The 24,732-nt window shown below is 46.1% G+C and overlaps 1 protein-coding gene across 1 annotated transcript in view; it reads right to left on the reverse strand.

Annotated features, from left to right (window-relative positions):
* Positions 1-8,047: 8,047 nt before the first annotated feature.
* Positions 8,048-24,732, reverse strand: part of LOC311246699 (importin subunit alpha-6) — a 39,834-nt gene continuing 23,149 nt past the window's right edge. Inside the window, exons 10-14 of the mRNA XM_084336916.1 lie at positions 20,662-20,740; positions 18,253-18,378; positions 17,839-17,966; positions 13,179-13,357; positions 8,048-11,173 (exon numbers count right to left, since the gene is read on the reverse strand). Of these exons, the coding sequence (XP_084193042.1) occupies positions 10,983-11,173; positions 13,179-13,357; positions 17,839-17,966; positions 18,253-18,378; positions 20,662-20,740 (703 nt within the window). The 3' untranslated portion in view covers positions 8,048-10,982. The remainder of the gene's footprint in view (positions 11,174-13,178; positions 13,358-17,838; positions 17,967-18,252; positions 18,379-20,661; positions 20,741-24,732) is intronic.

Here is a 24,732-nt window from a genome sequence, read left to right on the forward strand (position 1 = left end):
CGGGCAGCAGGAGCGGATGGGGCCCAGGATTTACTAACCTGGGGGGTGGTACTCTGGTCTTCCTCGCCTTCCAGGGCGGTCAGCAGTAGCTCCCCACACACTCTCACTTCCCCCAGTACCTCCGTTAGCCCTCCCACACCCGGTGACTGCAAGTCTGGTTTTGTTGTGATGACACCAAATTCGGAGAGCATGACATTGGTATATATAGAGACACAGGGAGATCAACAGTGTGGAGAGAGGGGGGGGCAGGTGGCGCACGGAGATTACGTTCGTCACCAACACCGGGAGACACTAGGATTCGCCACCAACACCGGGAGACACTAGGATTCGCCTGTTCGAATCCAGCTCCCGGCGTTGCTATCAGCTTGGCTGGCCTCTCGCACTGATACAATTGGCTGTATCAGGGGGTGGGAAGCTGAAGGGTGGGTCCTGGGCGTTGTGGACAGCGACCCCTACAGTTCGGTCGGGGCGCCTGCTCAGCGACGGTTGGATCTGAGGAGAGATAGTGTGGCCTCCCACACGCTACACTCTCCCCGGTGAGAACCTGCGCGGCCAGGTTGGCCTGCCCCAGGCTGCACATGCGTCGGAGGAAAGCATGTGACAGTCTCCGGTCTCCCGGACCAACAGTAGGGGAAAGTACGCAACAACCAGGAAGGGTGGGATGGGAGAAAAATCGGGAAAAAGGAGGGGAAGAAAGATAAAAAAAAAAAAAAAAAAAAACAGTGTGGAGAGAGGCTGTTTTAGGCTGCGGTTACACTAGGGCCATTTCATTTAGTTTCATTCAGTATTGGCAGGCAAGTTAGAGTTAAGTTAGACTGCGTTTTGTCTCGTCTACTATATACATGTAGTACAATGCCAAAGCAGTAGGTGGCGATGTAATTCAAACATGAAGGCCATTTTCAACCAATCAGAAAGGTTGAACAAGTCACTCCACATCCTGCTCAAAATCTCAGAAAGCCACCATCTTTATACTTTATACCTCGCATCAGCCATTTAGCTACATAGCATTTAGTTTTCAGCAAGAAATAAAGTGCAATAAACAAAAACGGATACATTCACTGTGTGTTCTGCCTCATTTGTTGATGAAACAAAACTAACATCAACACAATTGACCACCAAGAGCGGAGTTTAGTCTCACAAAAAGATCGCCGATTTTGTTAGCTTACGTGCTAACGTGATTGGGATATGCCATTATAACAGTATAGCATTGTGGCTAGCAGCGTAGTAACGTTAATGCTAGTGTAGCCGGTCCAACACTGAACCTGCCACTACTTCGACCGCATGCCTTGAGTGGGAGTCGAGCCCCGGGCGTCCGCACCGGGGCCAGCATCGCAAACCGCTGCGCCAAGAAAGGAACTCCCTTCTAAGCGCTCAGTTTGGATTCCTCTGGGGAGTGAGTTTTACTTCCATGTACCGTAGTCACACTATCGCAGCACATATCCGTTACATTCACCCCCCCTAAACTCACACCACCCAAGGCATCCGGGTCTACGGCACCACTGTAGCCGGTTCAACGCTGAACCTGCCACTACTTCGACACTATCGCGGCACATATCCGTTACACTAGCAGAATAAATGGATGTAAACGTTATTTAACAGATTGCAGAATGGGCACAATACAATACGGCTCAATACAAACAATTGTTAAGCGAATGCAGACTGTTGTAGTTTGGAGTACTGGGTTCCTTATAACAATAACTTGACAACACGTTGGTAGCCGCAGCTACTTGGGACAGCTCTGCTGTAAACACTGGAAATAACCGTGCAGGTCTCTACTGCGCATTGGGCAGAACGGCTCCGTATCCGGTTCGCGCAAATTACATGGCACCATTGTCGGCGAGTTTCCAAAAAACGAAAACACCCTTTGAGCCACTAGGCCTGCCAAAACTGCGTTTCTTTTTAACTTGGGACATGCAAACGTAATCATTCGAAAATAGAAAGTTGCTGTTTTACCCCAGTGTAACCATGGCCTTAGTGTTGTTTTAATCCGTCTTTAACAGACCCAGTTTTCATGCATGTGAACGTCCTTTTAAGTAAAGCGCTGTGTGTAAATGTGAACTTCATGATCTCACGTGCGGATGGGGTAGTCTTGGAATGTGGTTGTATGTGTGTACGTGTGTATGTGTGTATGTGAGTATGTGCGTGCGTGTGTGTGTGTGTGTGTGTGTGCGTGCGTGTGTGTGTGTGAAGATGGGGTTAAATTAAGTTTATGTTAGACCTCAATATTCACAGGAATACTATTTTACAGAAAACAACATTGTTCTGAACCCTTAGTTGTTTGGTACCGGCTGTCTCTGTGATGGTGTATTTCACGTGAAACCATCTTTGAATCTCAGAAACGGGAAGATGTGTAGAAACTGGACCCACACCTGTTCTCACACCCTGAATCCCACCTTGGAGGAATGTAAACTCAAACCAAGGACAAGGGAGGAGTACTTAAGTGAAAGGGGATACCAGCGGAGAGAAATACCTCACCCCTAAAGGCTATTGTCATCAATACTCAAGGATATAATCCCCCATGACAAGAGAGGAGCCAGGACTGTTTTTCTTCTCTCATTATTTATTTATCTCATTTGAGATGTGTACAAAATACCATAAGCTTAAATGGGTGAATTGGCAATGGATTTAAATGTCCTACTTGGTTAAACAGTGATTAAATACAATAAAATTAAATAAAAATTAAATACAATTAAATAAAATGAAATATACTGCCTAATATACTAAGTATTCTCCCGGTAACTGGCTGGCTAGTTTGGCAGATAGCAAACAGTCCAATGTTGGCAGATAGCGAAACCCAAATAGCTATACACAAAACCACCACTCAATATCCTCAACTCAACAGTAGCACATTAGTATGATCTCCTGAGCTGGGAACATGTGTCTATATTTCATGACACCCGTCTAATATATAAAATCCTTCATGACCAAAAGCACCTCCCCCACTTAGCACCTTCTTGTCTGTCTGGCTTGTCTATCTGTGTGTGTCAGATTGATGTCTCTTCACTCTAATCCCTCTGTCTATATGGTTCTACTGCATGGATAACTGTGTCTTGTCTGATAATGCTCATGTCTTGTTGTGTGTAACTGTGTCTTGTCTGATAATGCTCATGTCTTGTTGTGTGTAACTGTGTCTTGTCTGATAATGCTCATGTCTTGTTGTGTGTAACTGTGTCTTGTCTGATAATGCTCATGTCTTGTTGTGTGTAACTGTGTCTTGTCTGATAATGCTCATGTCTTGTTGTGTGTAACTGTGTCTTGTCTGATAATACTCATGTCTTGTTGTGTGTAACTGTGTCTTGTCTGATAATACTCATGTCTTGTTGTGTGTAACTGTGTCTTGTCTGTCTATGTTCCCCGGGTCCTATATTCCCTGATTGATTGATTGATTGATTGATTGAAAGTTTTAGACCACCAGCCCTGATTCCAAACTCTAACCTTAACCAACTTCGAATGAGGGTCTAAGCTTAACCAGTTCGAAACAAGGCGGACATTAATAATTAATAAAATAATAAAAATTAATACAATTTTCAATCAATCAATCGGGGAACATAGGACCCGGGGAACATAGGGATGATCCCGTCTGATCATGCCCATGTCTTGTTGCGTGTAACTGTGTCTTGTCTGGTCATGCATTATGTCTTGTTGTGTGTAACTGTGTCTTGTCTGATCATGCCCATGTCTTGTTGTGTGTAACTGTGTCTAGTCTGATCATGCCCATGTCTTGTTGTATGTAACTGTGTCTTGTCTGATCATGCCCATGTCTTGTTGTGTGTAACTGTGTCTTGTCTGATCATGCCCATGTCTTGTTGTATGTAACTGTGTCTTGTCTGATCATGCCCATCTTGTCTGATCATGCCCATGTCTTGTTGTGTGTAACTGTGTCTTGTCTGATCATGCACATGTCTTGTTGTGTGTAACTGTGTCTTGTCTGATCATGCCCATGTCTTGTTGTGTGTAACTCTGTCTTGTCTGATGTTGTCTCTACACGGGGGACAGCAGTGGTCGCTAGCTTTCAAAGAGGATATATAACGGGTCGGGTGATCTGTCTCCCAGTAGTAAAGGGGAAACCATTTTAGAATGTGTTTAGAACTGCTGCTGGGGTGTTCGTTGCCATGGTAACGCGACAACTATCAACCAGCCACATGACTAGATTCACGACGACAGTGCAACAACATTCAGAGCGACAGTGGCTCAGGAGGTAGAGCAGGAGTCGTCTGGTAATCCAGAGGTGCCCGGTTGGATTCCCGCTCCTCCGAGGCAGTGTGTCGAAGTGTCCTTGAGCAAGAAACTTAACCCCTTATTGCTCCTGATGAGCAGGTTGGCACCTTGCATGGTCGCCTCTATACCGTCGGTGTGTGAATGTGTGAGTGAATGGGTCAAATCAATAAATTCACCGGCATTAAATACCACTGCTACGCAGACGACATGCAACTACTCTGCTCTTTTAAATCCGACAATTTGGAGAAACTCGGCCTTCTCCAGGAGTGCCTGCTCGGCATTGAGAGTTGGATGGGGAGTAACTTCCTCCAGTTAAATGCTAAAAAAAAACGGAGGTGCTGATCGCAGCAGCTGAGAAGACTGCAGCTAGAGTGGCCACTCACTTGGGGTCCCAGACGACATACGTCCCCACCTGAGAAACCTGGGTGTTGTCTTCGACCAGGCCATGAACCTGGACAAACATGTCAAAACACTCACCTGCTTCTTTCACCTCAGAAATATTGTAAAACTACGCACCATCATATCTCACTCTGAACTAGAACTGTCCGTGCATGCTTTTATTTCCTCTTGGCTTGACTACTGCAACTCACTTTTCACCCGTCTCACCAAATCATCCACAGACAAAATATACAAATGGTCCAAAATGCTGCAGCCAGGCTACTCACAAGGTCAAAGAAATCATGTCACACATCACTCCCATTCTGGCATCCCTGCACTGGCTCCCGGTACACTATAGAATTCACTTCAAAGTCCTCACTTTTACTTTCAGAGCACTTCACGGTCAGGCCCCTATCTACATCACTGAACTCATCCATCCCTACACCAACACCCGCTCACTCAGATCTGCCGATCAGCACCTCCTGGTGGTCCCCAGGTCCAGGCTCAAAACAAGGGGTGATCGAGCCTTCGAGGTGACGGCACCAAGGCTCTGGAACGCTCTCCCCCTGGACCTGCGAACTGGCCCCTTTGAAAAAAAAAACTAAAAACACATTTGTTTAGACAGGCCTTTGGTCATACATATAGGCACTCTTTCTTGTCCTCACTGTTCCTAGTTTTGTTTTTTAATTAGTGACTGATGATTTGATCTAAATTATTTTATTCAACTTTTTTTTATCTGGTTTCACTGTTTGTTGTTGTCATTTATTTCTGATTTTTTTTTTATATATATAAGCTGTAGTGTAAAGCACCCTGTGCATTCGTGCTGTGAAGGGTGCTATATAAATGAAAGTCATTCATTCATTCATAAAATGTGAGGAACAAATTGTAAAGCGCTTTGGATAAAAGTGCTATATAAATGCAGCCATTTACCGTCAAGAATGTAGATCTAAAAGTGAATATCAGGGATGCTCGATATTGGCTTTTTTACCGATATACCGATATTGTCCAACTCTTAATTTCCGATACCGATATATGCAGGGTTTCCCCCCCAAAAAACGGAATAATTTCAGGTAATTAACATTACATTATCTCTTGTTGTGGAATTAACACAACATTATGCATACTTTTGACAATAAATAAAATCTGAATTTGTTCTTACTTGCTTGCCTGGGTAAATAAAGGTTCTAGAAATGTTAAAAAATAAAAATAAAAACTTGAAAACAGATACCGATATCACATTTTAATGCCGATATCGGCCGATAATATCGGTAGGCCGATAATATCGGACATCCCTAGTGAATATCTATTCTATCAGTTACATGTCTGTGTGGCTATGTATGGTACAGTTAAAACTGGATGGGTGGCATTGTATCCAAAAAGTAATAGTATTTCACCCTTAAGCCACGAGAATCCTCAGACAATAGCTGTGTGCAGGGCCGGTCCTAAGAACAGCTGCAGTCCCGCTGGTGGGGGTGCCGTGTCCAGGGCCGGTCCCAAGAACAGCTGCAGTCCCGCTGGTGGGGGCGCTGTGTGCAGGGCCGGTCCCAAGAACAGCTGCAGTCCCGCTGGTGGGGGCGCCGTGTGCAGGGCCGGTCCCAAGAACAGCTGCAGTCCCGCTGGTGGGGGCGCTGAATCTACACCCATTATGTACTCCCGTTTATTGGACAACAAATGAAGCACATTAGTTGACATTTCAGCTCATATCAGATGTAAATGTGCCAGTGAGCCAATCTAGGAAAACTTTCAAATAGCTGAAAAGATTATTTTAAAGACACGTAATATCAGCGACGCAAGTGTGCAAGACTTGTTTGTAACAGATCAATTTATTGATTCTATTTTTTATTTTTTTTATATATATATTAAAAAGAAATGTCTTACACAATATCAAGTCCCAACAGAACACCCAGGCGACAGCCTTCATTAGAACAGGGAGAAGCGGCCTAGCGCCCAGCTTCATTCACAACCATCTGTGATCCAACACCAGGAAAAAAGAGCCAAAATGGCTGCGTTATACAGTAACCACTTCCTGTATACTGGGGATGCTGCAATTCTACCATGGCACTTCTAGTTGTGCGAGAGCCACATGAGAACACGGCAAAACAAAATTCACAAATAGGAAAACAAAAAACCTACAAAAAAAGAAAAAACTAAAAAAATATCTACAGCAATACAAACATGAGAAATATTAGAAAACTATACACGATTGAATGTGCTTGACATAATTATTTGCATTACAAATATTTTCCATCTCACGTAAATATATAGGCCTATTTCCTGACTCCTGGTTCTGGACCAATTAATGTTGTTGTACTCAAATGTACACAGCATCTACATTTTCAAATAATGTAACGTGATGTAAAGATCTACGATGGACTCGCAGAGGGGAGGAGCGCAACACGAGTGTTGGACGTCGATTGGGTAGGAAACGTCAGGACAGATCACTGCCTTCTAGGAAACATTGGAGGAAAGATCAATTCTCTAGGAAACATCAGGACAGATCACGTCTTCTAGGAAACATCAGGACAGATCACGTCTTCTAGGAAACATCAGGACAGATCACGTCTTCTAGGAAACATCAGGACATATCACGTCTTCTAGGAAACATCAGGACATATCACGTCTTCTAGGAAACATCAGGACAGATCACGTCTTCTAGGAAACATCAGGACATATCACTGCCTTCTAGGAAACATCGAAGGACAGATCAGTCTTCTAGGAAACATCGAAGGACAGATCAGTCTTCTAGGAAACATCAGGACAGATCACGTCTTCTAGGAAACATCAGGACAGATCAGGTCTTCTAGGAAACATCAGGACAGATCACGTCTTCTAGGAAACATCAGGACAGATCACGTCTTCTAGGAAACAGGACAGATAACCACCTTCTAGGAAACATCGGAGGACATATCAGTCTTCTAGGAGACATCGAAGGACAGATCAGTCTTCTAGGAAACATCGAAGGACAGATCAGTCTTCTAGGAGACATCGGAGGACAGATCAGTCTTCTAGGAGACATCGGAGGACAGATCAGTCTTCTAGGAGACATCGAAGGACAGATCAGTCTTCTAGGAAACAGGACAGATAACCACCTTCTAGGAAACATCGAAGGACAGATCAGTCTTCTAGGAGACATCGGAGGACAGATCAGTCTTCTAGGAGACATCGAAGGACAGATCAGTCTTCTAGGAGACATCGGAGGACAGATCAGTCTTCTAGGAGACATCGGAGGACAGATCAGTCTTCTAGGAGACATCGGAGGACAGATCAGTCTTCTAGGAGACATCGAAGGACAGATCAGTCTTCTAGGAGACATCGGAGGACAGATCAGTCTTCTAGGAGACATCGAAGGACAGATCAGTCTTCTAGGAGACATCGGAGGACAGATCAGTCTTCTAGGAGACATCAGGACAGATCACGTCTTCTAGGAAACAGGACAGATAACCACCTTCTAGGAGACATCGGAGGACAGATCAGTCTTCTAGGAGACATCGGAGGACAGATCAGTCTTCTAGGAGACATCGGAGGACAGATCAGTCTTCTAGGAGACATCGGAGGACAGATCAGTCTTCTAGGAGACATCGGAGGACAGATCAATGTCTCCCTCAGACTTCAGCATAATAGTGAAAATAATTTCAAAAACTCATGAGATTAATGACAAGTATCTTATGTCGATGGTCACAAAAAAGTAAAACACTACAACTGCATACCAGTCAGGAAACTATATCAACTGCATATCACACCTTGCCACACACCCCGTCATAAGGTCCTTTAAATACTTCCTTTACAGACGCTGCTTCTCTTAAATGTATATATAATATACAAAAAACCCTACATTTCAATCTAGCTAAAGTCAAAATCCCACAGAGTCTAATGCAAGGTATCACCAAGGGTAACATACAATTGCAGACAGAAAAACAAAATAACTCATTATATACTGTATACCTCTAGTAGTCTAGTTCATGGTGAGATGAGCAAACAAAAGCCACCCCAAAAAAAATCAAGTCTTTTTTTTTTCTTTTTTTTAATTAATAGTATTATTTATCTGGAAAGATTGTTACACACACTGCATCACATGATATAGACCCCGCACCCCGTTCGGACCTGATACTGCTTTGAAACGGAGGAGCATTCAAACAAGCAGCAGAACACTGCTAAGTACAAGTCTAATACTGTAACACTGTTACAGAAATGTATATTCAAATGTAATCTCTTGCCTGTAGCCAGTTAATTAATGCTGGATCTAAAGCGCAGTCAGAGCCAAGAGGTGGAGTTCAGAATTGTATCTCCTCCACCTCTCTCTCTCTCTCTCTCTCTCTCTCTCTCACACACAGATGAGCAGGAAAGCCCTTTACAACGGAATAAATAAGAGAATGGATGTCCAGGTCCGAGTGGCCCAGAGAGGATATGTATTGCTTCCAGAACACCATGACATAGTGCTGTGTATACAGACCACCACTTCCTGCTTTCACAGTGCTGTATATTAGGGATGCCCCGATCGATCGGCCAGCGATCGGTATCGGCCGATAATCAGTATAAATATGAGAATTCCGATAATGCTTTATTTTCGCCGATCGTGAAAACCGATCGAAGACGCGCAGAAAACATGATCCAATTCTCAGCGGAGTTCTCACTCGCCGACTTCTCTCTCAGGCACACAGCTGCTGCCCCTCCCCCTCCCAGACCCATCATGTCAACAAGCTCCGCCCATTAGTCTGCATGAGAAGCTCCGTTAGCTAGGTAGCTAACGTTAGCTCACGTTAGCTCACTGTTTAAACTAAATGACCCAGTAAACTAAATAGTTCACTTTAGTTTAATACATGATGCATTGTCTAACGGTATCTAGCCGGCTAGCAGTAGCTACAGATAGCTCCTGATATCAATGTCTTATAACATAATTTGACATTATTCGTTTTTTGCAGCTGTTGGCTAATTAGCTATCATGCTTCATAACAACACTGCGAACATCTTATAGGTTTCAGACCCTGTTAGTCAGAGTATACACACAGACAGTGGAGCTGTTTGCAGATAGCGAGCATTTTGACTTGTTGCGTGGTGGCGATGTCTCGCAGAAAGAATTATATATTTAAAAAAAAAAATATATTATAAAACCAAAAACGATCGGTATCGGCAGTGTATCGGCCGATATGGCTCATAGACGATCGGTGGCAAAAAACGTGATCGGGGCATCCCTGCCGTCTATAGACCACCACTTCCTCTGCTTTCATAGTGGTGTATAGACAACCACTTCCTGTTTTCATAGTGCAGTCTATACAGACCACCACTTCCTGCTTTCATAGTGCCGTCTATACAGACCACCACTTCCTGCTTTCATAGTGCCGTCTATACAGACCACCACTTCCTGCTTTCATAGTGCCGTCTATACAGACCACCACTTCCTGCTTTCATAGTGCCGTCTATACAGACCACCACTTCCTGTGTACAGACCACCACTTCCTGTGTTCAGAACACCACTTCCTGTGTACAGACCACCACTTCCTGTGTACAGACCACCAATTCCTGTGTTCAGAACACCATGCCATAGTGCTGTGTGTACAGACCACCACTTCCTGTGTACAGACCACCACTTCCTGTGTACAGAACACCACTTCCTGTGTACAGACCACCACTTCCTGTGTACAGACCACCACTTCCTCTGCTCCGGTCACAACACGGGACAAGCCTTCAGGATGCCAGGGATATTATTATTTGTGACTTGGGATTTTTCAATAAAAAATCCCATCATATCTTCCACTGTGGCATCAGACTTTGACGAGTCATACGTTTCATCATATCCTAGATTCAAAAAAAATAAAATAAAAATGAAGACCGAAGAGGTAGTTTCACATTTTAAAAAGAGGGACGTGGAAGGTGATTGTGAGACACCGGTTTCATTTTGCACTGGATATAATTATAAAACATCAAAATCATTTATAATGATAATAACGTCATAGGAAATAAAAGAAAAGAAAAAAATTGAAGAAAAGAAAAAGATAAATCAACCCTTTCGTTCGTCTGCCAACATGAGGTTCGCCACAGCATAGACAGCACGTCCAACATGAAATAAAACACTCCAGACAGACCCCCACAGTAAAAACACTGACAAGAAGCTCCTCTCTCTCTCTCTCTCTCTCCGTCTCCATCTAATTATCCATCCATAAGTCTCTCTCTTCTCCTCTTTCTTGCTCTCTATCAATCCATCCATACGTCTCTCTCTCTCTCAAGAGAGCGTGGTGTTGTGGTTTGTCTTGGTATAAGAGAAGAACTTAGGGAGGCGAGGGTGTAGCTGACCCAGCAAAAGGGCAGGGGTGTGGGGACAGCAGTTCTAGTCAGCCCAGCTAGAGGGCGCTCTCTCCCTCCGTCCGTCCGTCTGTCTGTCTGGGGGTCGGTTAGAGCTGGAAGCCCTCCATGGGTCCGTCCGGCTGCTGGAAGATAAACTGAGCCTGGTTCTGGTCCACCTGTGGCGCCAGGCTGGCGTCCTCCTCCTCCTCCACGCCGAAGTAGTGTTCGATCAGGTCAAAGGCTTTCTGGTAGATCTCCTGGTTCTCGTGGCTCTGGAGGAACTCGATCTTGTCCAGGCCTGGGGGAAGAGGACAGTCAAACGGTCAGACAAAGCAGACGTCGTCACCAACACCATAGATATATATAATAGAACACTAGATAGCTTAAGGCGGAGTCACCAGCGTCACTGAACCGCCGCCATCTTGCCCAGGTCAGCCTTGAGTGAGAGTGAGTGAGCTGCACAGACAAAAATACTCATAACTCGCTGAAATATTGACAGATTTACAAACGGGTTGGTTTGCTATAAACATCAAATATGTAGTTATGATACTGCATACTTATAAAAAAATATTTTAAAGATGTTTTTTTTTTACAAACCGCTTGAATCATGCTTGTAATAAACCAAACCGTTTGTAAATCCGTCAATATTTCAGCGAGTTATGAGTATTTTTGTCTGTGCAGCTCACTCACTCTCACTCAAGGCTGACCTGGGCAAGATGGCGGCGGTTCAGTGACGTCGCTCTCCATTGGCCGGCAGCGCGGGTAAGCTATCTAGTGTTCTATATATATCTATGGATGTCGTCACCAACACCACCTGGTGGAGGAGCAGCTCCAGGGCAGAGGATTCTCGGATCAGATGCTGGAAATTATAGTCAGGTCCATAAATATTTGGATATCAATAACAAATTTTGATTTGTATCAAATAGAAAAAAGTCTCAACAAACTTCACATTTTTGTTTTGCATAAGCAATAATGCAGGAGGACCTCTTTAAACAACCCATTAAAAAAAAACATAAAAATCGACTAATAGACTAACAAAGTGTTGGTCGACTAAGACCAAGCCGACCGATTAACACATTCCCTGCCACGCAATTTGAGCATCTTATGCCACCCTCTGCCAGCACTGTAAGCCTATGGAGATGTTCACCTTCTTTGCAGGGCTATACCTTTTTAAATTGCATTGCTAAATTGACATTACTATGGCCCATTCAACATCGATTAGCTATCGTTCAGGATGTAGGAACGTTTTACTTTTTCATTCATAGATTCATACGAAAATACCGTCTAGATAGAATATAAATATGTTTTTATCGTTTTCTGCAGTAATTCCTATAACGTGAGATATAGCCATAAACACATATATAGATTATCAAATGCCGTTTGTTGGCGATACACGCTATATTAAAAATTTCAACTGTACATGATCCTAAACGTTATGACTGATCATGCGTGGATGAACAGGGGGGGGGGGGGGGGGTCGTTTATAATTCCGTGATCGTCGGTAAATGCTTTAGTATGGGTGATATATTGATGAGAGCAGTTTGCATGGATAATAATAAACAAACGCGCTGAAAATGACGTCAGTGTCCTCTTACCGTTCGACGATGAGACTGGAGGAAAAAGATTCCACTTATTTGATGGCGATCTCCTAAATCCATTTCCGGTTTGTATAATCATAATACACGGTCAAATCGTATCGATTATTGCGTTATGGCAGCGATCGCTACACACGGACGTGTGTATACAGTCCCGCAACAATATGCGAGTGCCGGACGCATTTGTCAGATGCACCGGGATCACAAGAAATCCACTTCCGTTTTGGCAATTCGTAGATCATCCACCAGGTGGCAGTATTGAAGCGTTGCAGAGTAGTGCATGCTCCCACTGCATCATACCAGGCTCCGTGAGGGAATTATGAATAACATGGCGAAAAAATGAAATATGATCTCAATAACGTCGTACGCCGTGGATTGGCAGAATTCGCATGAACTTGAAACACGTCGTAAGCCGTTTCCGGCGTGGGATGTGGTAACGTGTACAACCCTACAATAATAAATTCCTTTCACATCCCATCAGGACCAAGCTATGGACCTTTGCTGCGGATTCCCTCTCCCTCTGGAATGCCCTCCCTAACCACATCCACAACGGCAACACCCTACCGTCCTTTAAACCACCCCTCAAAACTTGTTTTTGACCCAGAGTTATTTAGTTTTTTTGTTTTCGCCCATTCTGTGAAGCGTCTTTGAGCAGCGTGAAAAGCCCTATATAAATATATCATCATTATTAACCCTCCCAGCTCCTACCATAAGCCTCTTCTATGAGAGCACAGTAGGGGTTGATGCCAGTTCCGTTCTGCTTGGCCTCCTGCTCCCCCAGCCTCAGGATGTTTTCCAGGCCGTTCAGAGACACCTGCACGATCTTAGAGTCCATCACCGTCAGCAGGTCACACATGGGCTTGATGGTGTTGAGGGACACCAGGTACCTGGACACATGAGAGACAACCAAACCCCTGAGACTAAATAACCACACCGGTCCATCTAAACCTTTTGGACAGCCCATGAAGAATGTTATGTCACCAGAGCACTGTATTCTTCCCTAATCTGTACGGGCGTACTGTATCTAGGGCTGGGCGATACGGCCTCTAAATGCCATATTTTGACATTTCCTCTAAAGCACTTAAAATGCTTGATTTAACCCTTTGATGCATACAGTCACGCCAATATGATTATAATAGTCCCTGCAACATGTTTGCATTATTAAACCATGAAGATGCTTTAAAAAATTATTAAATGAAAATGTACTAAGAGTAGTCTACTGACACACTAATTCATTTTTTTTATTTGCAAGATTTAAGCTACAAGAATTACTCAACGCTGAATTACAAAAAGTGGATACCTGGTTTAAGTGCAATAAATTATCACTAAATCTCAGCTAAACAAACTTTATTGTTTTTCACTCAAATTGCATGCGCACTGATCATATTTGCATTAAAATTAATGGAAAGGAGCGGTCAAGAGTGGTGTCCACAAAATTCCTGGGGGTCGTCATCGATGAGTCACTCAATAAAAAAAAATCCACATTAAATATCTACTAACAAAAGTGTCCAAATATGTTAGTTTATTCTGTAAAATACGTTATTTTCTTCCCTTACCTGCCCTTCTCACTCTATATAAAACTTTGTATGAACCCCTCATTAATTATTGTAATATCATATGGTGCAACACTTGCCATCTCAAGAAACTTGAAAGTTTACAACAACAAAAAAAATACTACAAGTAGTGTCATGGTCCGGGTTTAATACACCCTTTGTTCCATCGCTTTGGTCTCCTGAGGCTCGCTGAGTTTAATGTCCACCAAAATGCATCAATGATGTATCAAGTTGTGTATAACATGAATCACAGACTGTCTGAGCTTGTCCCAGTCTGCCGTCCACTGCACATCCACAACACAAGGGATAGGCATCTTATCTCTGTCAAGAGGAGAAAGCTCAAATGTTCCAGCCTAAGTATAGCGTGCAGGGACCCGCAGATCTGGAACGAGCTCGACGAGAGTCTGAAACTGTCCAAATCCATCACAACCGTAAAAAGAAATCACTGGAAGGAACTGCTTAAATCATATCCCCAAATACTTAGGTATATTCATTGTCTGTATTTATGTATCTATGTTGTATGTTTGTTAGTAGGTAGGTGTGTAAGCCTACCCACGTTGTATGTTTTTGTTTGTTTATATTTGTGATCACGGCTCCCTCCAAAAGCTTTAAATAGCTTCTTGGGAGACCTGGCACTCGCACACAATCTCCTCACATCTTTTACTGCAATATAATTTGGGCCAGCACTTACCAATCTTACTTACAAACAATCCATAGAGCTCAGAAATCCTTTGTAAGAATTGCAACTAACTATTCTTATTTAGCCCCAACCAAACCATTATTTAAACAACTGCAACTACTCACAATTTATGAGGTCAACAAGTATCAAACAGGGATTCTTATGTATAAAGTAATTGGTCTTCCTTTATCTTTGCCTAATTTTTTTCAAACTTATTTTGAGTTTAATTCTCATTATCATGCACATCTCACAAGAAGAAATAAAGACTTACGCATTCCTTTCTGTAGGACCTCTGTTGCCAAATTCTCATTTGTTTATCAAGGTGCAGTGATGTGGAATGATATACAAAATCTAATAGAAACATGTTCCACTTTAAATATATTTAAAAGTAAGCTTAAAAAAGAACTACAGATCCTGTAGTCTATAGTATCCATGTGTATTTGTTTAAAGTCTTTTAAATATTTTTTCCCAACATTATAATAGTTGTATAATGCTGTATTGTATGTATCTGTGTGCATGTGAGAGGGATATGCACATGTGTTTGTGCATAATGTGGGGGGGGGGGGGGGATTTTAATTTGTTTGTGTAGTTATCCTATATAGGTTTAAGAGGGGAGGTCGCTTACCTTTCCTGCACATTTTAACTGTTCTTCTATTTACTTATTTTATCCCAGAATGTATGTTTGTAAGTGCGAATAACAATAAACAAATAAACAAACAAACACAATCTCGACGATGATGTTTTCACATGAAGATATGTATATGTAATATATTGTGTGTGTGAGTGTGTGAATAAATTCATTAAAAAAAAAGAAAATACATCGAAGACAATTTATATAAAAACTATTGGGTGCCTAAAGGTGCTCCCATAGTCGAGCGGACCGTACACGGAGCAGACTCCCGCGGACTCAAAGCAGACCCAAAGGGTACTCAAAGCAGACCCAAAGGGTACTCAAAGCAGACCCAAAGGGTACTCAAAGCGGACCCAAAGGGTACTCAAAGCGGACCCAAAGGGTACTCAAAGCAGACCCAAAGGGTACTCAAAGCAGACCCAGAGGGTACTCAAAGCGGACTCCAAGTGTGAAGCTCCTATTTTCTGATGCGCGGACGTCCGCGGCGCCCACTTGGTGTCACACAAAACGCTGCTCGGGGTCTTTGTTGACCATGACCTGCATCAAATGTGACACCGCGCGAGGAGAGTTTGAGATTAGCCCCTTGACGCCATCGCCATCTTGTGGTAAAAACTATGGCACAGATAGACGCACATTTTGAAGAGAGTAAACAGAGCAGCTCTTCTTCATCATCTGATAATGACGCCATAACAGAAGTGTAAACAAAGAATTGTGGGAAATGTAGTAAACTGGCGCGAGACATGTAGGAAATTGGTCCGTGGAGGTCCGCTGAGGTACGATCGACTATGAAAGCTCAATGAGTCCAGTGGACCTCTGCGGAGTCTGCTCCGTGTACGGTCTGTTCGACTATGGGAGCACCTTAACACTTTTAGAGCCCAATCTTAATCTTGATTTACCGCTTGAATGCCCACCATCCACTTCAATGTTAGCGTTAATAACGCCTAATCTATGTTTTAAATTGTGGCTGATCTGGCTAAATTATGTGTCTAATCTGCCCGTCGCTTATCAATGACTCGTTTTCCAGTCAACATTGTCGAAGCGGATTGTTTTTTTATCGGTTCATTTTCGTTTTATAGCATTTTGAATAAACGCTAGATTAGCGATAGTATATGTGTACGTATGCACGCTATATAGGCGATCTGAAAAATCGATTCTCTGATTTCCTCAAAGCGATCGCCCACACACACACACACATAGGGCGAACGCTGAGATCTCAGCGAATACAACTCTGATTATCCCAAGACTTGTAAAATAGATTCCTTACCTCAGATCAGATGTTCTCCAAAAAGATTATTCCAATTCCTGATCGGCATTCCAAATATCGATCACTTTTATTGATCCAACGCTACATACTGTACATATGTATTCCACGCTGTTCTCAGGGTCCACAATGAATCCGATCGGCTCGGGTTACATGCCTGAGAAGTAAAATGTGGATTCCAGATTTTTCTTTTCTCATCCATTTTCATTGAGTCCATTCCAAAAGGGTGCATTACCATCTGGGAGACGATAGGGGCGGTTTTTTCACATCTGAGCTCCTACAGGGGCTGCATACCAACGGGAGACTCGGTTGATGAAAGATGAATTCAGATCGCTAATAAAAAAATAAAACGCTAATTGGCGTCGTGGGCATTCAGGCATTGGGCTGATCAAACATCTTATCATGTTTTGGGCATTGAAAGTGTTAAGACTTTTGCACAGTACTGTAGTTTTCTATCCACTTTAGTCAAACACACACACATATATATATACACACTACTGTGAGAAAATAATAATTACACACAAAGGGATAATGGCTTATAGCAGACTTAATGATTTTAGAATAGTTCAGATAATGAAATTAAATGTTTATATCATCAACTAGCCAGTTAGTATTTATACTGTAACGTTTGGCTACTTTAAAATCATTGAACGTAGAGAGAGAGCGCATGAGAGAGCCAGCCCCCCCCCCCCCCCCCCCCCCGGCGTTTTGTTATAGGTTTGCGTGTTGAGCGTCTAAGCTGCCGTAGGTGATGATGTCACACTTGAACGTCAACACATGAACAGTTGAACACACGGAAATGGAAACTGGATGCCAGATATAAACAAACGAATAACCAATAAATATGAAGTTATCTTTGAACCTCTGTTGTCAAGCCTCGTCAATATAACCCCACCCCCTTTCCTCACGAATGGAACTGGTGTCGTGGAGTCCGCTTTGAGCATTTCCAGGGTTAGCGGCTAACGCTAGTTAGCTTAGCCTAGTTATGGGATAACTTTGTTAGCAGCTAACGTTAGCCCATTGCTTGCATCAATTAAATTGCATGTCATTGAAGGTCCGCGCTGGTCTGTGTCTATAATGAAATGAGAGGAAAGCTCTGCTCTAAAGCAAGTCTCATCTCAGCCGCGACGTGACAACATATACTCAACATATACTCGATATAGTAATTTACTACATGTAGAACAAGCCGCGATACATCGAGTATACTCGATATATCGCCCAGGCCTAACTGTCTGTATCCTTACCTAATCTGTACGGGAGTGCCCCCGGAGGTGGCATTAGTGATCGCCCAGGCTGCCTCCTTCCTGGTGCGGAACTCCGCCTTCTGCAGGATCTCAATAAGCACAGGAAAGATGTTGGCATCGATCACCGTCTGTCAGAGGAGAGATAGGATCATCATGAGAGAACAGAACAAACACAGACGGACACCAGCTAAACACAGACAGACAGCAGCTAAACACAGACAGACAGACACCAGCTAAACACAGACAGACAGACAGACACCAGCTAAACACACAGACAGACAGCTAAACACAGACAGACAGACAGACAGACAGACACCAGCTAAACACAGACAGACAGACACCAGGTAAACACAGACAGACAGACAGACACCAGCTAAACACACAGACAGACAATAGGAGCAGCAGACCACCTACCTGGATCTGTGCCCGGTTGCCCGCGGTGATGTTGGACACGGTCCAGCAGGCCTCCTTCTTGATGGACTCCTTGGGGCTGCTGAGCAGGTGGAGCAGACAGGGCAGCGCCGAGCAGTTCAGGATCACCTGGAGCACACAGAGGAAACAGGGGCGCGCTCGACCCTTTCACTGCCACGCGACAGAAGGTTGACCCTTTCACTGCCACACGACAGAAGGTTGACCCTTTCACTGCCACACGACAGAAGGTTGACCCTTTCACTGCCACACGACAGCCGGTTAAACCCTCTTTACTATCACACAACCGGGCTAACCTTCTGTCGTGTGGCAGTGAAAGGGTTAATAAGTTCACGATCGCATGAAATTACACAGTAAACTGTTCAGAATCAAGTCAAGACATTAGTGAAATAAATATCCCCCCATCTTTGGGGGACTCCCTGGAACCCCAAAGATCCCTGGGGGGGTCCCCGGACCTCACTTTGAGAACCAATGGCATACACAGGTTGAAATTCAGTCTCATTTGGTTCCAGTTCCAGACTTTTTCCAAAAGTCCTTATGATCTCCTGTGATTTTCCACTTTTAAAAAGGAACACACCAACATTATAGGAACGTGACCATCTGTGGGCGGCTGGGTGGCGCAGCGGACATTGCGCTTGTCACCAACGCAAGAGACACCGGGTTCGAATTCGGCTGTCGGCGTTGCCTCCGGCTTGGGCCGGTCGTCATACTAACTCATTGGCAGAGTTAGCGGGTGGAAGTCGATGGGTGGTAATCTGGACAGCGACTCCTACAGGTTGGTCGGGGGGGACGCCTGCACAGCAGAGACAGGAAGTGGCGGGGGCAGTGTGAGCCTCCCACACAGGGGAGGAAACTAACTTTTTGGCTTACCAGCCAACTGGCGAGTATCTGATTTTTTTTACCAGACAAACAGATTTTTTACCAGACAAAAAAAATCGCTAATTGTGATAATTACTTCTTTGTATGTCAAGCCGCGTCAATGTTGTGTATGCATCTGGGTAGGCACACTGTGCCTTTAAGACAGCACGGTGGTCTTACGACAGTGCTGTGAAAGTACCGTCAAGTGTTGTGGTAACGTCAGTTGGGTTGACGTTGTGCGTGCACTGGTTGAGCTAGCCCCTTTCGTGACTGCGATGTGCAAGCCAGGGGCTTTTGAGCATGAAATAAAATGTCTAACCTTACGTCGTAGTCCGGTGCTTTTTCGGAAACATTATAGTCATAACAGATACACCTAGCTGGCTGCTTTGAGCACACGGGGCTAACGTTAGCTAGCAAGCAGCTATATAACGCTAACTAGAAGCTAACCACTGTATACAGTTCTAGTAGACAACATTACACCTCTGATTTAAATGTGTCCTTAGTAACTTATACTCGAGGGTTGTACTAGGGTTGGATGCAGTTCCCCGTTGGTCAGTCTGTCTGTTTTCCATATTCTGCTGTGTTTAACGTTATCTGTTTGCGAGTGCTCCTGATGGCTAGCCTAGTAGTACCGCGGGACTTTTATTATTATATGTCCGCGGGTTGGCCAGTACTGCGCAAACGTTTATTAAACATTATATGTCCGCGGGTGGTCTTGTGCAGTGCTCTCGTGGCACTGTCTGTCAACTAAAGCGAACACTCAGAAGACGCGCACCGTTTGCCAGTCCAGTGATTGCAGAATGTTTTATTTTTTTGTATACTCGCCAGAGTGGCGAGTGGTCTTCATGAATCACTCGCCAAACGTAAAAAATACTCGCATTTGGCGAGTAAAGTGGCCTAATTTCCTCCCCTGCTCCCACACGTTACTCCTCGCCAATGAGAGTCCACTGCTGGCAGGTGAAAAGATGAGACAGGCTGCCTCCTCGTGTACCGGAGGGGACACGTGATGCAAGGCTTCTATCCTCCCTACAACCGGCCAGTGGGGGGCATATGCGAGCAACGTTCAAGACAGGGGAGGGGAGAATTGGCAGTGGAATTGGGATGGGAGAAAAATAGAAAAAGGAGAACAATTTTATTAAAAAAAAAAGGAATGTGCCCGTCTTCTCCAGAGTCAAACATGAATATGAATATGGATACCAATTTCTTCTCTGTGTGTTCATTAGAAAGCTATCCGGCCGCAAGCTAGCCTTGCTTAGCACAAATTAATGGAAGCCGATACGGACCAGCTAGCTTAGCTGTTGAACATAAACACCTCGGCAGCAGTTTTAAGCGGCCAGTGGTCCCTAACGGCTTCCGTTAATTTATGCTATGCTAGCTTGGAGCCGGATAGCTTTCTACTGAACGCACAGAGGGGGAAATGTGTTAAATCTATCTTCTTGTCTAACCCTGGAGATGTTGGCGTGTTCCTTTAAAAGAAATCGAGAAATCTATTGATTTCAATACAGAGAATGAAGTGATCAGATGAGATGTACCCACCTGTGTCTGAATGTCGTCTCCCGTCACGATGTTGCCCACGGCGCGCAGTGCAGGCGAGACCACCTTGTAGTCACTGTGCCTATGAAAACACACACACACACACACCTTATAGTTGACACAATACAATTGACCCACTTTGCGCCGCCCCTGTGCCTCAAATAGATCCGCTATCAACTCTATCTTTAATCTTTCAAAATGTTCAGTTGCTATCGCTATTAGCTCTATCTTTAATCTTTCAAAATGTACAGTTGCTATTGCATGCACTCATCTGTGTTCCACTACGCACTTGAGTGCATGCTTACCAACTGTCCGTCTGCAACACTACTATCACCGACATCTAAGAAGGGAGATCCCCCCTTGAACGGCCCTTCTAAGGTTTCTCTCCTCCACATCGCCTGTGGAGCTTTTTTCCCTATTGTTAGGTTTTAGTGAGTTTTTCCTTACCTTCGCGTGGGGTATGTCTGGGAGTGCTTGCATTCTTTCTTTTATTTGCGTTCATCTAAAAATGTTTGGACCTTATGGTGTTCTTGTTCTGTTCCTGACTTATTGTTATGTTTTCTTCTTGACTTGTTTAAAGAAGACCTGTACGGCCCATGGGGACATTAACGTGTGTTGTCGGGCCCTATAAATAAATTTGATTTGATTTGATTTGATTAGTGTAGTAGTAGGGCTGAGCCTGTACGACAAGTCAGCAGGAAGGGTACAACTCTATCAGCGGAGTAACGATGGTCATCAAAGTGTTCAGACTTGAGTGCTACAGTGTTGAGTGCATGTTAGTAACTAGACAATAAGAAGGTTCGTTTTATTTTATTTTTATTGAAGAAGTGCGTCTTTAGTCAACCGATTGGTGGTCGGGTTACCGCTGTACTAACTGTGGTGGGAAGTTCATTCCACCATTGTGGGGCAGTGTTACCAGCCCTACCACCTCCTCTCTGCTGCTACCAGCCCTACCACCTCCTCTCTGCTACCTACCAGCCCTACCACCTCCTCTCTGCTGCTACCAGCCCTACCACCTCCTCTCTGCTGCTACCAGCCCTACCACCTCCTCTCTGCTGCTACCAGCCCTACCACCTCCTCTCTGCTGCTACCTACCAGCCCTACCACCTCCTCTCTGCTGCTACCAGCCCTACCACCTCCTCTCTGCTGCTACCTACCAGCCCTACCACCTCCTCTCTGCTGCTACCTACCAGCCCTACCACCTCCTCTCTGCTACCTACCAGCCCTACCACCTCCTCTCTGCTGCTACCAGCCCTACCACCTCCTCTCTGCTGCTACCTACCAGCCCTACCACCTCCTCTCTGCTGCTGCCTACCAGCCCTACCACCTCCTCTCTGCTGCTACCAGCCCTACCACCTCCTCTCTGCTACCTACCAGCCCTACCACCTCCTCTCTGCTACCTACCAGCCCTACCACCTCCTCTCTGCTGCTACCAGCCCTACCACCTCCTCTCTGCTACCTACCAGCCCTACCACCTCCTCTCTGCTACCTACCAGCCCTACCACCTCCTCTCTGCTACCTACCAGCCCTACCACCTCCTCTCTGCTACCTACCAGCCCTACCACCTCCTCTCTGCTGCTACCAGCCCTACCACCTCCTCTCTGCTACCTACCAGCCCTACCACCTCCTCTCTGCTGCTACCAGCCCTACCACCTCCTCTCTGCTGCTACCAGCCCTACCACCTCCTCTCTGCTACCTACCAGCCCTACCACCTCCTCTCTGCTGCTACCAGCCCTACCACCTCCTCTCTGGTGCTACCAGCCCTACCACCTCCTCTCTGCTGCTACCAGCCCTACCACCTCCTCTCTGGTGCTACCAGCCCTACCACCTCCTCTCTGCTACCTACCAGCCCTACCACCTCCTCTCTGCTGCTACCAGCCCTACCACCTCCTCTCTGCTGCTACCTACCAGCCCTACCACCTCCTCTCTGCTGCTACCAGCCCTACCACCTCCTCTCTGCTGCTACCAGCCCTACCACCTCCTCTCTGCTGCTACCAGCCCTACCACCTCCTCTCTGCTACCTACCAGCCCTACCACCTCCTCTCTGCTGCTACCAGCCCTACCACCTCCTCTCTGCTGCTACCAGCCCTACCACCTCCTCTCTGGTGATACCAGCCCTACCACCTCCTCTCTGCTGCTACCTACCAGCCCTACCACCTCCTCTCTGCTACCTACCAGCCCTACCACCTCCTCTCTGCTACCTACCAGCCCTACCACCTCCTCTCTGCTGCTACCTACCAGCCCTACCACCTCCTCTCTGCTGCTACCTACCAGCCCTACCACCTCCTCTCTGCTGCTACCTACCAGCCCTACCACCTCCTCTCTGCTGCTACCAGCCCTACCACCTCCTCTCTGCTGCTACCAGCCCTACCACCTCCTCTCTGGTGCTACCAGCCCTACCACCTCCTCTCTGCTGCTACCAGCCCTACCACCTCCTCTCTGCTGCTACCAGCCCTACCACCTCCTCTCTGGTGCTACCAGCCCTACCACCTCCTCTCTGCTGCTACCAGCCCTACCACCTCCTCTCTGCTGCTACCAGCCCTACCACCTCCTCTCTGGTGCTACCAGCCCTACCACCTCCTCTCTGGTGCTACCAGCCCTACCACCTCCTCTCTGCTGCTACCTACCAGCCCTACCACCTCCTCTCTGCTGCTACCAGCCCTACCACCTCCTCTCTGCTGCTACCAGCCCTACCACCTCCTCTCTGCTACCTACCAGCCCTACCACCTCCTCTCTGCTGCTACCAGCCCTACCACCTCCTCTCTGCTGCTACCTACCAGCCCTACCACCTCCTCTCTGCTGCTACCTACCAGCCCTACCACCTCCTCTCTGCTGCTACCAGCCCTACCACCTCCTCTCTGCTGCTACCTACCAGCCCTACCACCTCCTCTCTGCTGCTACCAGCCCTACCACCTCCTCTCTGCTACCTACCAGCCCTACCACCTCCTCTCTGCTGCTACCAGCCCTACCACCTCCTCTCTGCTACCTACCAGCCCTACCACCTCCTCTCTGCTGCTACCTACCAGCCCTACCACCTCCTCTCTGCTGCTACCTACCAGCTCTACCACCTCCTCTCTGCTACCTACCAGCCCTACCACCTCCTCTCTGCTGCTACCTACCAGCCCTACCACCTCCTCTCTGCTGCTACCTACCAGCCCTACCACCTCCTCTCTCTGCTACCTACCAGCCCTACCACCTCCTCTCTGCTGCTACCAGCCCTACCACCTCCTCTCTGCTACCTACCAGCCCTACCACCTCCTCTCTGGTGCTACCAGCCCTACCACCTCCTCTCTCTGCTACCTACCAGCCCTACCACCTCCTCTCTGCTGCTACCAGCCCTACCACCTCCTCTCTGCTGCTACCAGCCCTACCACCTCCTCTCTGGTGCTACCAGCCCTACCACCTCCTCTCTGCTGCTACCAGCCCTACCACCTCCTCTCTGCTGCTACCAGCCCTACCACCTCCTCTCTGGTGCTACCAGCCCTACCACCTCCTCTCTGCTGCTACCTACCAGCCCTACCACCTCCTCTGCTGCTACCTACCAGCCCTACCACCTCCTCTCTGCTGCTACCAGCCCTACCACCTCCTCTCTGCTGCTACCAGCCCTACCACCTCCTCTCTGGTGCTACCAGCCCTACCACCTCCTCTCTGGTGCTACCAGCCCTACCACCTCCTCTCTGGTGCTACCAGCCCTACCACCTCCTCTCTGCTGCTACCTACCAGCCCTACCACCTCCTCTCTGCTACCTACCAGCCCTACCACCTCCTCTCTGCTGCTACCAGCCCTACCACCTCCTCTCTCCTGCTACCTACCAGCCCTACCACCTCCTCTCTGCTGCTACCTACCAGCCCTACCACCTCCTCTCTGCTGCTACCAGCCCTACCACCTCCTCTCTGCTGCTACCAGCCCTACCACCTCCTCTCTGCTGCTACCAGCCCTACCACCTCCTCTCTGCTGCTACCAGCCCTACCACCTCCTCTCTGCTGCTACCAGCCCTACCACCTCCTCTCTGGTGCTACCAGCCCTACCACCTCCTCTCTGGTGTTACCAGCCCTACCACCTCCTCTCTGGTGT

Source organism: Notolepis coatsorum (genome assembly GCF_963971535.1).
Source record: "Notolepis coatsorum genome assembly, chromosome: 19".
Lineage (NCBI taxonomy): Eukaryota > Metazoa > Chordata > Actinopteri > Aulopiformes > Paralepididae > Notolepis > Notolepis coatsorum.